General features: G+C 39.8%; 1 protein-coding gene across 1 annotated transcript in view; it reads left to right on the top strand.

The window, feature by feature from the left end:
- Window positions 1-10,889: 10,889 nt before the first annotated feature.
- ankrd22 (ankyrin repeat domain 22) overlaps window positions 10,890-13,708 on the top strand; it is a 7,002-nt gene continuing 4,183 nt past the window's right edge. The window contains exon 1 of the mRNA XM_080454844.1: window positions 10,890-11,144. Coding sequence (XP_080310970.1) covers window positions 11,124-11,144 — 21 coding nt within the window. The 5' untranslated portion in view covers window positions 10,890-11,123. The remainder of the gene's footprint in view (window positions 11,145-13,708) is intronic.

Genomic DNA, 13,708 nt, shown 5'->3' with positions numbered 1-13,708 from the left:
TGGTTGGATGATTTGAGGATGGTTTCATTGTAAACTGATTGAATCACCACATTCAATTTTGAGGTATTTTTTTTTTACTGTAATGGAGTATTTTCAATACTTTTACTTCTACTCCACTACATCTCAGAGGCAAATATTGTACTTTTACTCCACTACAATTATTTGAAAACTTAGTTACTAGTTACTTTGTAGATTTTGTTTATTATTACAAAACACACATTAACTACTTCAGCCCTATATACATTTCGTCCATTTGAACATAGCCAATCTACAAGCTCACAATGTGTCGCATGGCGACACATTGTGAGCTTGTAGATCGTCTATTTTCAAAAGATTTGTATACATTTTATACATTTGAAAACTTGTGAAAAGGGACATTCTGCATAATGGTACTTTCTACTTTTATACTTTTACTCAAGTCAATTTTAAATTCCAGACTTTTACTTGTAACAGAGTATTTCTACATTGCAGTATTGATACTTTTACTGAAGTAAAAAAATGTTAGTACTTTTTCCACAACTGTTCATTTCAGTCTGTGGTGAATGGTAGCCTACTGTGGTTATGAGGGTCAACAATGCTCAGACCAGGCTGCTGATTCTCATGTCTGCAGTGTCATATTCAGTGGTGGAAGAAGTAGGCATACTCATATGTTGCCTGTTGAATTGTATGTGCAATATCCGATAGAGTTATATATCCTAGCTCTGGTCTATAGGGTTCGGAGTTCTCCTCAACCGCTATGTAACTGTGTGTGTATTTTACCCCATTTGAACGGGTGGACGATGTTTACACTTCAGTTCAAATAAACTATACGTTCGCTACTCACAGAAACAAAGACGGGTTTAGGGTGGCGAAAGCCTATTCTCCACGTTGGGAAAACTTTCAGACCTTCTAAGAAAAAACTAAAGCTAAAACTTTCAGACCCCCACATTTTGTGTAAAATCCACCTGTATTTACTCAAAGAGTGCGACCTGTATGCCCAAATGACACCCCTGGTTCTCATGCAGGTGTAGCAGGATGGGCGTTGGTTCCCATTCTACCCACGGCCCATCCTCCGCCCACTCATCAGTGGGCTGATTGACAACAGTATTAAAGCAACGCACCTCCAAACACAGTTAGCTGTCTGTCTCTCCACACGGTCTATTATCAGTCCAGGCTGGCCTGTGGGGCTCGCCTGTGTTGTCGTCGCGATATGTCTCTCCATCTTGCTGTTTATGCCCTTTGCTTTATGCTGCGTGGTACATGGTCGTGAACTTGACCATGACCGTTTGTTGCCCTCTGTAGCCCCGGTGCATGTCTCCCACCTACTGGTGTTTCGCTCCGGACGTGCGGTGCTGCTTCACGCTGCACAAAGGGTACGTTGGTGGTCCTCCTTCTCCGCAGTATAGCAAGTTAATTTCATGTCAGGCAGGCACTATAATAACATGGCCCTTTATTATTACTACAGTTTCTCCTACCGGTGTTCGCCGCTGCAGGCAGGCCATTGTGGCTTCCGCCTTTTGCTGCACCGCGGTATGTGACTGTTTGTCTCTCTCTGCTCCTGTCTTAATGAATATTAGTATTATAAATGGTAGAATGACACAGCCGTTTGTCGTTTCAGGCACCGTGATACCAAACTGCTGCTTTGCTGTTTTTGAATTCCCCACGCATTAACAACGCTCTCTCACTGATGCTCCACTTGAGGTTCCCCTCCCTTGCCCCCGTTCCTAAACGGCTAGTGGTCGGGTGTCGTGGAGCAACAGTGTGGTTCAGCCGAGCTTATGCCCATATACGGGTTCACGTACTCGTTCCTGACGCATCGGTCCACAACCTCAGGCTCCCAGCCAGCCTCCTTGCTTATTCCTTTGGTTTATTTAGTATTGTTTAGTTTGTGTTATTGCTTATTTTGTTTGGTTTATTTTGGGGAGACTAGGCCGACAGACGGCATTATTATAATATATAAGATATAATATATATATATATATATATATATATATATATATATATATATATATATATATATATATATATATATATATATATATATATATATATATATATATATATATATATATATATATCACCTAATACAAGTTGAATGTTAAATGAATCTATTTGTCCAGCACTGGCCCTATAGGCAAATAGGTTTTATTATTATGTGCATTGCTCCCTTGTTTTTAGCCTATTAAATGTTGCTTGCTTTTATTATTGATGATATTACTCTGTCATAGTTACAATAAAGCTTTTTGTACTTTTGTCTAAACACTGTTTCTGCCTTTTTATAATCAATGGTACAACGAACTTGTGTGAGGAGCAATCTATGTTCAGGTGGTTGGTTTACATTATAATTATTTCCTGGGGTGCAACTCCCCAGGTGGCGTAGTTGGCTATATTATATATTAATGCATACCGCCCTGCTACACAGGCAATTGTGAAGTCCTGCAAATTAAAAAAATAGGTTTGGCTTCGATTTGCTTTTGTTTTTCCTTTTTTTTTCTCTCCATATTATCAAAGTTTGTATGTAGGAGAACCTTCTTATTATAACATATATCAGTTTTAGAATCAGTCACGGGTCAGCTCTGCAGTTGACCTAAACCATTTGAACGCAGGACGAAGATATATATATTTTTTACAATAGAGCATAACTTCCATATATACCGTACAATATTTGTACACTTATTTTAAATTTCGCAGTTTTTACATGGTCATTCGGTAAAGTGTTTGTACATCGATAGATAACTAAATAGATTTACTGACCTGTAAGTCAGGTAATGATGGACAGACTTGAGCCAGCGTTCGTTCAAAATAATCTCAGCACGTTTTTAAGCGCTATTTGAGTTGATCTGCATCCATGGCTTGTCTCTTTCTCCTTCAGGCAAGGGCATTTTGTGTTATTAAAGGCCCATATGTGTTCATCCACCACATGGTGTAAGACCTGGTCCACTTAAACTAAACAAAATGCAGAAATAAACATTCAGATGTTTTTTTTAAACCACGTAAACCCTCTTGACTTAGTGACGAACCAGATCTGAGTTGGCTCTCTATTTGGAAAGTTTTATTTTACCCCAGAAAAATAGTCAATCTACAAGCTCACAATGTGTCGTGCAGCGACACATTGTCAGCATGTAGGTGATGTGTATGTGTTTTTTTTGGGGGGGGCTAATGTTCCCCCCAGAATCCAGAATTCCAGATGTTGGGGTTCAAGTGGTTTTGAAAGTAAGCCAATTAACAAATACAAATACATTAAATTACTCCTCACTTTGAATAGTTTTAATTATTTGTATTTATCATTATTTGTATTAATATTATTATTAATTCTATTAATAGGATGAGCAGATGTGTTGATTCCACTCATGGAGGATTGAGCAGTCCTTGTACTGAACAGCCTGCAAATACAATTTACCACTTCACTACAAATCATGCTAAATACTTTGGAAAAGGTCAATCTACAGGCTGACAACACATTGCAACGCGACAAGTTGCGAGCTGGTAGCTCGGCTATTTCCTAAAAAGGTTAAAGTTGTTCTAATGTTTGTTTTTTTCAGTCTACATTTGTGTTGAGACTATATTTCTGAATTTCATTACATTTCCACATGCAGTATCTTGATGGATTATTTTATCTACATTCCATGTGCTATATCAAACGGTATGCATGCACACTACAATGTCACTGACTGTTTGTTGTGACATTCTTGTCATGCACTTTTTGAGTTTCCACATCAATCACACTTTCCAATGACACTGCATTTGACATCAGTTTCACTTAAAGCATTCATCTTTTTGCCTGGGTTTAGGGTTAGGAACAGTTGGGCTCCATGCCAGATTTCAAAGGAGTGACAAACTCCACTGTCTTTGTACTTGCCCTTGGCTGAAAAACAATGTTGGCATAATACACATTTAGAATCCAATTTCCTGGTCATACTCCATGAAGGTTAATTTGTTCTCTGATGAATGATTGTGATATAATGCTCTAATACTGAAATCACTAGTAGGAAATGTAACGCATGAATGCAATTTGTCTTACTATAAAGAGATGCAATTTGTACATGGGCATCGGTGCATATCTCTGACATCTTCAGTTCAGCATGAAGCATGTCAAAGGTGCGGATGAATGCCTCCCTTTCCATGATCACAGAGTTTCTCACAGTTTCTCTCTTGTCCAGGTTGACCACACAGATGATTTATTTAGTGTCATTATCCATGGTGGTATAAGTGCAATACTGTGCACAGTAACCGGGACTGTCCATCCGACCATCACCTGGCAACATAGATATAGGAATGAGTTAGCCTGCTCATGCACAGCTAGTTGATTCAACAGTCAACAACAATCACATCATGTAATTACATTGAAATGTATTTGTAGTCTTCACAAATGGCTTGTGTTCGACCCTTCAGAGTATTGAGTGCTCCTTAGAGAACCTCGGAGAACATCAGCCTACTGTATACTCAAGTATTACTTTGTCTTTGTTTTTTTAGGCTAGTGATTATCTCAGCCCTCTTTCTGGTCCAGAACTCCCGATCGTGCCAACGCAGTATCTGTCTTGGATCTTGTGGAATGTGGTCTTGTTCACCATGCCCATGTTCATAATCTTGAATAGGAGAACAACCTTTTGCCTAGTTGTTTCCTGAGATGAGGACATTGCAGGACAGAAGGAACCAGTCTCCAACCAGCATTCCATAATTCAGATATGGCTGAGATGACCACTTCCACACAGTGTGACCATCTGAACAGATCTGGAAAACGCATAGCAGTAAAGTACAACATCTGCTAAATAAAATACAAATTCAGCAGCACATTCAAATAAACTAAAAACAACGACTCATTCACCCATTCAATGGTGGCTGCTGTACCCCTAGATGTAATCAGATCATCAGATCCACAGTGTTTACACGCATGCTCTGGTAGATCAAGATGTTCCACTAATTGTCGTAGAGACATGTGGCACGTGCTACTGTATGCCGGCATTTTGTTCAAGAATGTTGGCATCAGCCTGGATGTCATGTTCTGGCTGTGGAGTTGTAATGGTTTCTTCATCGTCGTGTCCCTCATCATGTACAGACTCATCAAGACCGATGACTGGAAGGTCACCAGTATCTACAATCCAAAACAAAATTGATTTAAAAAATATATATCTACAGATATCTTGCCAAATGTCAAGTATGTAACTGTTATTGTCTCCGCCAGGCCGAAAGGCATGGCGAGAGAGTATGTTTTGCCCCCTGTCCGTCCGTCCGTGTGTGTGTGTCCGTGTGTCCGTCATTCTGTCATTTTGTGTACAGCTAATCTCCGGCACCGTTGGCTTGATCGCAACGAAACTGTGCACACACACTCCCTGGATGCCAGAGCAGAACCTCTGCCCCAAATTTTTCAAATTAACCTTTTATAGCGCCACCAGGAGGCCGCTTTTTGCAAAACACACTTCTTGACAGTACTCCTACAGATTTTATCCAAACATCACGCAAATCAGTACACAGTATCTCTATAGTCATGTGATCAACACAGATCTGTCCAATTTTCCATATTTCATCCTGATTGGCTAAGGTTGGCTTCCAAAGTTTGCAAGATTGCTCCGTTTTCAACAAAATGCCTCAAATCATGAACGCAGCTTGCGATTTCCGTGAGATTTCACACGGACATTCCCACTAGGCCGAGGAAGAAATGCCACTTGAAAATGTTCAAATCAGCCTCATGGTGGCGCTATAAATGGACGATTTATGTTTTTAACTATAACTGCACCGATCTGCATGAAACTTTGCACGCACACTCCCTAGAGGCCAAGGAAAAACAACTGACCTGCATTTTTCACATTTGCCTTTCATAGCGCCACCAGGAGGCCGACTTATGTAAAACACATTCTTTGATATTAAGCCTTCAGAATTTATCCAAATTTCACGCACATCGGTACACTTGATCTCTATAGTCATGTGATCACGATGATGTGATCACGGTGGATCTTTTAAAATTTTCATATTCCATCCTGATTGGCTAACATTGACATCTAAAGTTTGCAGGAGTGGCCCGTTTTGAACAAAATGCCACAAATCATGAATGCAGCGTCCGATTGCGACACTTTGCACGCACATCGGCACTACATTGAAGAACAAATGCCACCCTTTTAACATTGCCCTATTATAGCGCCACCATGAGGCCAATTTTGCAACACTTTTCTTTTTTATATTACTCCTACAAATAAAAACATCATGCAAATCGGTACACATAGTCAAGTGATCAAGATGGTTCCATCCAATTTTTCATATTCCATCCTGATTGGCTAATTCCGAACATTGCTGCCCCACAATAACCTACCTGACCTGGCGGAGACCTGTGCTCCAAGGAGCACTTTTTCTAGTTTGTGTATTTGTTTAATTTGACTGGACTGTTGGATTATATTTGATCTCTTTGTATTCATTTATTGTCTCCGCCAGGCCGAAAGGCATGGCGAGAGAGTATGTTTTGCCCCCTGTCCGTGTGTCCGTCCGTCCATGTGTCCGTGTGTCCGTGTGTCCGTCATTCTGTCATTTTGTGTACAGCTAATCTCCGGCACCGTTGGCTTGATCGCAGCGAAACTGTGCACACACACTCCCTGGATGCCAGAGCAGAACCTCTGCCCCAAATTTTTCAAATTAGCCTTTTATAGCGCCACCAGGAGGCCGCTTTTTGCAAAACACATTTCTTGACAGTACTCCTACAGATTTTATCCAAACATCACGCAAATCAGTACACAGTATCTCTATAGTCATGTGATCAACACGGATCTGTCCAATTTTCTATATTTCATCCTGATTGGCTAAGGTTGGCTTCCAAAGTTTGCAGGATTGCTCCGTTTTCAACAAAATGCCTCAAATCATGAACGCAGCTTGCGATTTCCGTGAGATTTCACACGCACATTCCCACTAGGCCGAGGAAGAAATGCCACTTGAATTTTCAAATCAACCTCATGGTGGCGCTATAAATGGACGATTTGTGTTTTTAACTATAACTGCACCGATCTGCATGAAACTTTGCACGCACACTCCCTAGAGGCCAAGGAAAAACAACTGACCTGCATTTTTCACATTTGCCTTTCATAGCGCCACCAGGAGGCCGACTTATGTAAAACACATTTTTTGATATTAAGCCTTCAGAATTTATCAAAATTTCACGCACATCGGTACACTTGATCTCTATAGTCATGTGATCACGGTGGATCTTTTAAAATTTTCATATTCCATCCTGATTGGCTAACATTGACATCTAAAGTTTGCAGGAGTGGCCTGTTTTGAACAAAATGCCACAAATCATGAATGCAGCGTCCGATTGTGGTGACACTTTGCACGCACATTCGCACTACATTGAAGAACAAATGCCACCCTTTTAACATTGCCCTATTATAGCGCCACCAGGAGGCCAATTTTGCAACACTTTTCTTTTTTATATTACTCCTACAAATTCAAACATCATGCAAATCGGTACACATATAGTCAAGTGATCAAGATGGTTCCGTCCAATTTTTCATATTCCATCCTGATTGGCTAATTCCTGACCTGGCGGAGACCTGTGCTCCGAGGAGCACAGGTCTTTTTTACTTACGTTTAGGGCAACACCAGGACTGCAGGAATGAGTGTTATCAGGTTCAGAAACAATCCCAACAAAATCTATCTCAATGGAATCAGCATTATGTTTATGTGCCTCGCCTTTATGTTTGGTAGGTTATTAAAAGCATATACAGTATATTATACTGTATATGTTTTTAATAACCTACCGAACACAAAGGCGAGGCACATACAGTAAACATCATTGCTAATAAAGGATGCATAATCCTCGCTGTCAAATTCTATGGTCACATTTTCCTCAAACGATGCCAATGGCAAACCTTCCATCCCAGAATACCAGGACTCATCTTCATCCTCCCACTCAACGCTGCAGAATAAATTGTGTAGAGTTCTTAGTACTTGTAATAATGCAACAGTTGATCTGTGGTACTGCTGCATATTGTATACATAAGAGGTTAACTCACGTGTCGCATCGCGACGCGTTGTGAGCTTGTAGATCTGCTATTTTCAAACATTATACTTTTACTTTTGGTACCTTAAGTACATTTTGATACCAATATTTTTGTACTTTTACTCAAGTATTTTTTTTTATTCCAGACTTTTACTTGTAACAGAGTGCTTCTACATTGCACTATTGATACTTTTACTTAAGTAAAACATTTGAGTACTTTTTCATACCCCACATTTTGTGTAAAATCCACCTGTATTTCAGTAGTTAGCATTAATAAATCATCACAAACATAATTTCCACTGATACCCTGCAGTACCCTGAAAAGAGATTTTGACCTCCACTGGCTGGAAATGATCATCCTCCCTTGAAGAAAAACAAAACATACCACCCAGCTATGAGACACCACTGAGTGAACGCTCATCTTTGTTATTGTGATTGATTGTGTTATAACGTTTTCCATGCAAGATACTCATCTTTTCAGATGGCGGGTCCGCGGCCAAATACATATCAATTTGGGGGTCCTTGGCACGTGAAAGTTTGAGAACTACTGATTTAGAAGGCATTTGTAGAATCGGCCTCAGGTCTTAATGGGTTAATTTGAATGATCAGTAACTTTTGACGTACTGAATCATTCTCTGTGTTTGACAATTTATTGTTATTGTCTCCGCCAGGCCGAAAGGCATGGCGAGAGTATGTTTTACCCCCTGTCCGTCCGCCCGTGTGTGTCCCCGTCCGTGTGCTGTGTACAGCTAATCTCTGGCACCGTTGGCTTGATCGCAGCAAAACTGTGCATGGACCTTTAGACAAAGTATTATAAATGTAAAGTATTATAATTACTTTAAATTTATAATAAAAGTATTACAAATTTGCCTAATAAAATATTCAATCAATCAATCAAACACTCCCTGGATACCAGAGCAGAACCTCTGCCCCAAATGTTTCACATGGGCCACCAGGCCGATTTGTGCAAAACATTTCTGTTGACAGTACTCCTACAGATTTTGTCCAAAAATCCCGCAAATGGGTCTTTCCGATTTTTCATATTCCATCCTGATAAATTGGCTTCCAAAGTTTGCAGGAGTAGTACTCCGTTTTGAACAAAATCAAGTCTCAAATCATGAACACAGCGTGCAATTTCCAAAAATAAATATCTTTCTACAAAACTAGGAGTAAAGTTCATTTGTAGGCTGTTGTAGCCCAGGCTTGTTTGTACCTTGTAGCTACAGTTTATTTGGTAGGATACAGGAAGGTACCTGTTGGTACATTATAGAGAGTTTATTTACAGGTAGCCTACACCAGTGGTTCTCATCCTTCATGTCAAGGACCCCCAAAATTATATGTATTGGGCACGGACCCCCATGTCAAAATATGTTGTTCCAGGGACCCTCAGAAGCAAAGATTTTAGTTACAAATGCTCGATTTAAAAAATATAATATTCAATGATTTGCACACATTTTCCAAAAATATCAGATCTACAAACTCATAGCGCAGCACTCGGTGCCGCGCTATGAGCTTGTAGATCTGATATTTTTGAATAGCCAAAGTATAAAAGGTTAAAGTGGTTAAAATTATTGTCATGCTATATTAACACATTTTGCTGGGGACCCCCTAGAACACCCCCAAGGACCCCACTTTGAGAACCAACGGCCCTACATTGCATGGTGGTAGTACATAATGTGAGTTATAGTTCATTTAGCTATAGACCTACAGTATGTTAGTACAGCTACACTGAGTGGTAGGCCTACAATGTGTTCATTTATTTGTTACAACAGGAAACATTGAGCTTTGTCCATAAGGTCTCATTCTGCTTGTGTCAACTTGTCACTGTAGCCTTATGTGTGGGTGTTCTGAATGATGATGTCAGCTACATACCTGTGGTGTAAAGTACTGTACTTAAGTACAATTTGGATGTATTGTTACTTTACTGTATTTCCAATTTTCTCAGAGACAAATATTGTACTTTTACTCCACTACAGTTATATGAATACTTTAGTTACTAGTTATTTTGATATTAACCACTATAGCCCGATATGTATTTCTGCCATATGACAATAGCAGATCTACAAGCTCAAACTTGTGAAACGGGACATTCTCCATAATGAGTACTTTCTACTTATGGTACTTTCATACATTTTAATACCAATACAAGTACTTTTACTCAAGTCAATTTTGAATTCCAGACTTTTACTTGTAACAGAGTATTTCTCCATTGCAGTATTGATACTTTTACTTAAGTAAAAAATGTGAGTACTTTTTCCACCACTGTCATGATGATGTCAGTAACAGACAGTACATACCTGGCTGCAGGGCAGAAAGACTGGAATCAATTATAGCATTGCAGCAGGTCGCTGGCGCTGATCCGGGTCTGGGTGTGTAGAGCGGATACGGAAACGGTGCATGTATGCATGCATGAGTATATGGCATGTACACAGGCATTATACTATATGCCATTGGTTCTCAAAGTGGGGTCCGGGGACCCCCAGGGGTCCTTGGGGGAGTACCAGGGGCTTCCCAGCAAATTGAGTTAATTTTGCATTCAATTCAGTTTAACCACTTGAGCATGATATACATTGGCGATTTGAAAATAGTAGATCTACAAGCTCACAACGCGTCGCTTTGCGACGCGTTGTGAGCTTGTAGATCGGCTATTTTCCCAAAGATCTTGCAAAAAATGTTTAACATTTGGAATATTTTTTGAAACATTTTAACACAAATTTTATATGGGGGGTCCCTGGCACAAAATATATTCAGACGGGGGTCCGCGGCCAAATACATATCAATTTGGGGGTCCTTGACATGAAAAAGTTTGAGAACCCTATGCAAACCACCGGATACAGTAGGCGGGCTCTAGACAGGATCAGGTCCTTGTAAACATAACTCCTGGTGGTGACGTGAGGTTACTGTACCTGCAGGGCAGGGGCCGGGGAGACGGTTTGACACATTATGACTCACAAAGTTACCAACTGACTGTCTGTCTGAACCACACCTACTAGTTAATGTGACTGAAGGAAGGATGAGTAAAATGGGGACACGTCAATGGATCTGATCAACTACATTTCTAAAGGATCATCTTTCCACTAAAAACATCAGATTGGTGGTGGGACAGTCCACGTGTTTACTTGTACTCGTGTGTTCACGTCAGCAGAGGGTTTTTTGTGACAGCATGGGGACGGCGTATTCAGAGGTACAGTTCTAATGACAAAAGAAAGCCGTGCGTGTGTTTGTGTCGTATATATGTGCGAGAGAGAGAGAGAGAGACTGTGTGTGTGTACTCAAATGTTTTGCTTGAGTAAAAGTATTAATACTGCAGAATTTACTTTAGTATAAAAGTGCAAAAGTATTGTCATCAAAATATAGGCTACTTAAAGTACCAAAAGTAGAAAGTGCTCAATATGCAGAATGTCCCATTTCTAGTTTTCAAAATGTATACAATTCTTTTGAAAATAGCAGAGATTGTAGATCTGCTATTTTCAAATAGCTGAAATATATAGAGCGCTTAAGTGGGTAATGTATATTTAGTTATACTAAATCTAAAAAGTTACTAGTAAATAAAGTTTTGAAATAATTGTAGCGGAGTAAAAGTACAATATTTGTCTGTGAGATGTAATGGAGTATAAGTAAAAGAATTTAAAATTGGAAATACAAATAGCCCAGTAAAGTAAAAAAAATACCTCAAAATTGTACTCAAGTACAGTACTTGAGTAGACCACTCACTGACTCTGTCAGATTACATTATATACAAGTAACAGGATAAAACGTAGAAGAGAAATAAATAAAGAGAAGGTAGAGAGAATGAGGAAAGGCAGGAAGAGGTCAGGGACAGAGTGACGGAGAGAAAGAATGAGAGAGAGAGGGAGGGAATGTCATGGAGGAAGAGGAGTGAAAGACAGACAGTGATGTGTTGTATACAGTGTTGTATAAAAGGGTAGCTATAGCCTATATAATCTTCATAAAAAGTTACTGAGCTACAAGCTCTCTTTAACTTTTTACTATAGTAAACACTCTTTCAAAATAAGCCATAGTTAGGCTACATTGTTGTAACTTTGTCAGCTAAAGCACACTGAAGCTACTTACTTTGTACCTAATATGTGGTTGGTAAAGGGGAAAGTGTTTGAGGACATGTTATGATTGAGTGATTGAATAACATACTGTAGGTACAGCAACTGTGTAAAAGCTACAAATGGATGGAGAATTCAATCTCTGATGTGATGTACAAACACTCAAAACTCATCTGTTGTTTTATGTTGATGTGACACAGAACATCTAGTGATGTAGGCCAGCTTTTGGCAAGATACAGTACCAGCTATGTGGTGAACAAATAAAAGCTGAACTAAATGGAAGCATTGGTGAAGCTAATGTGAATCAAATCACTGCTTATACAAGCTTGTAGAATTGAGACTAGTCTAGTCTGGGGTGGAAAATATATGGTACTATGTTCTTTACTTGGAGGAAACATTATTCAAATGTATTATTGTTCAATGAGTAAATGTTTTACGAATTAATTGGCAGTTTATGTGTCTCTCTAAAGTCAGTGTTTTGGTTTTATATAAGTGGGTCACTTACATCTTGTCTAGTGAATGCAGGGAAGTGAGGACAGTTGAATATTGAGGGTTTAACTCATTTCGTCCTTAAAAAAACAACAACAACAACAACAGCAATTTAATTGAGAAACTGAGAACTGAACACATTTTAGAGTATATCTCTCATTCTCTTTTGCCCCCTTAAAAAGGCTACTGTTGTCACAAAAGTGGTCATTATATAGTTTAGTATAATGTTTCAGTTACATGTAATATGAACACTATCAGTCACTCAGATGATTTCTTCATGTTGGTATTTGGCAGCAGACTGACTTGTCTTTGAAGTGTGTTCATACCAGCCTGTACTGGAATGTGGCTGAGGGAACATCTGCTCTTTGCCCTGAATTACATTTTCAGATGAAAATATGAAATATTTATTAGGTGAAATATAGGACAAGTGCATATGTGTATCTGAGCAGTGATTGCAGTATGTAATGTGAGGTTTTGTTAATTGTTTATGTTCTGTCAGACACCACCATTAAAACAACAATGCTGTTTAAGCAGGGCTATGCAAGGTTTGAATAGCTTATCTGCATGTTTAGAAATGTGTGTGTGTGTGTGTGTGTGTGTGTGTGTGTGTGTGTGTGTGTGTGCGTGTGTGCGTGTGTGCGTGTGTGTGTGTGTGTGTGTGTGTGTGTGTGTGTGTGTGTGTGTGTGTGTGTGTGTACAAGGTGTGGCTGGCAGAACCTGTTCTTTATCATACAGTCTAAGTAAGTACCGTATACTGAATAACAAGTAGATACCTTTTTCATCCCACGGGGGAAATTCAGCTTCACCCAGCTGAGTGCTGCCCACAGAGGAGTGCAGAGGGGGGGGCAGTTAAGGGTTAAGTGTCTTGCTCGGAGACACTTCGACACATTGCTGAGAGCTGGAATCGTACCCGGGACCTCTGGACTCTCAGGAAGGTGCATTTATATAGCACGTTTATCCAAAGCACTTTACAAGTGCATTACATTCACCCATTCACACACACATTCACGACGCGGCAGAGGAAACCTTGCAAATTAAACCAACCTGCTCATCAGGAACGGTCAGTCAGGGGTTCAGTGTCTTGCTCAAGGACACCTCAACACTGACCCAGGGGGGAGCCGGGGAACGGAACCAGGAACCTTTTCACTTCTACCACCTGACCTGAGCCACTGCCTGCCCCTAAAGGAAGTCAAATTTAAAT

Source organism: Gymnoscopelus braueri (genome assembly GCF_963280865.1).
Source record: "Gymnoscopelus braueri genome assembly, chromosome: 17".
Lineage (NCBI taxonomy): Eukaryota > Metazoa > Chordata > Actinopteri > Myctophiformes > Myctophidae > Gymnoscopelus > Gymnoscopelus braueri.
The sequence above is the reverse complement of the archived record's forward strand: the minus strand, read 5'-3'. Positions and strand labels throughout refer to the sequence as shown.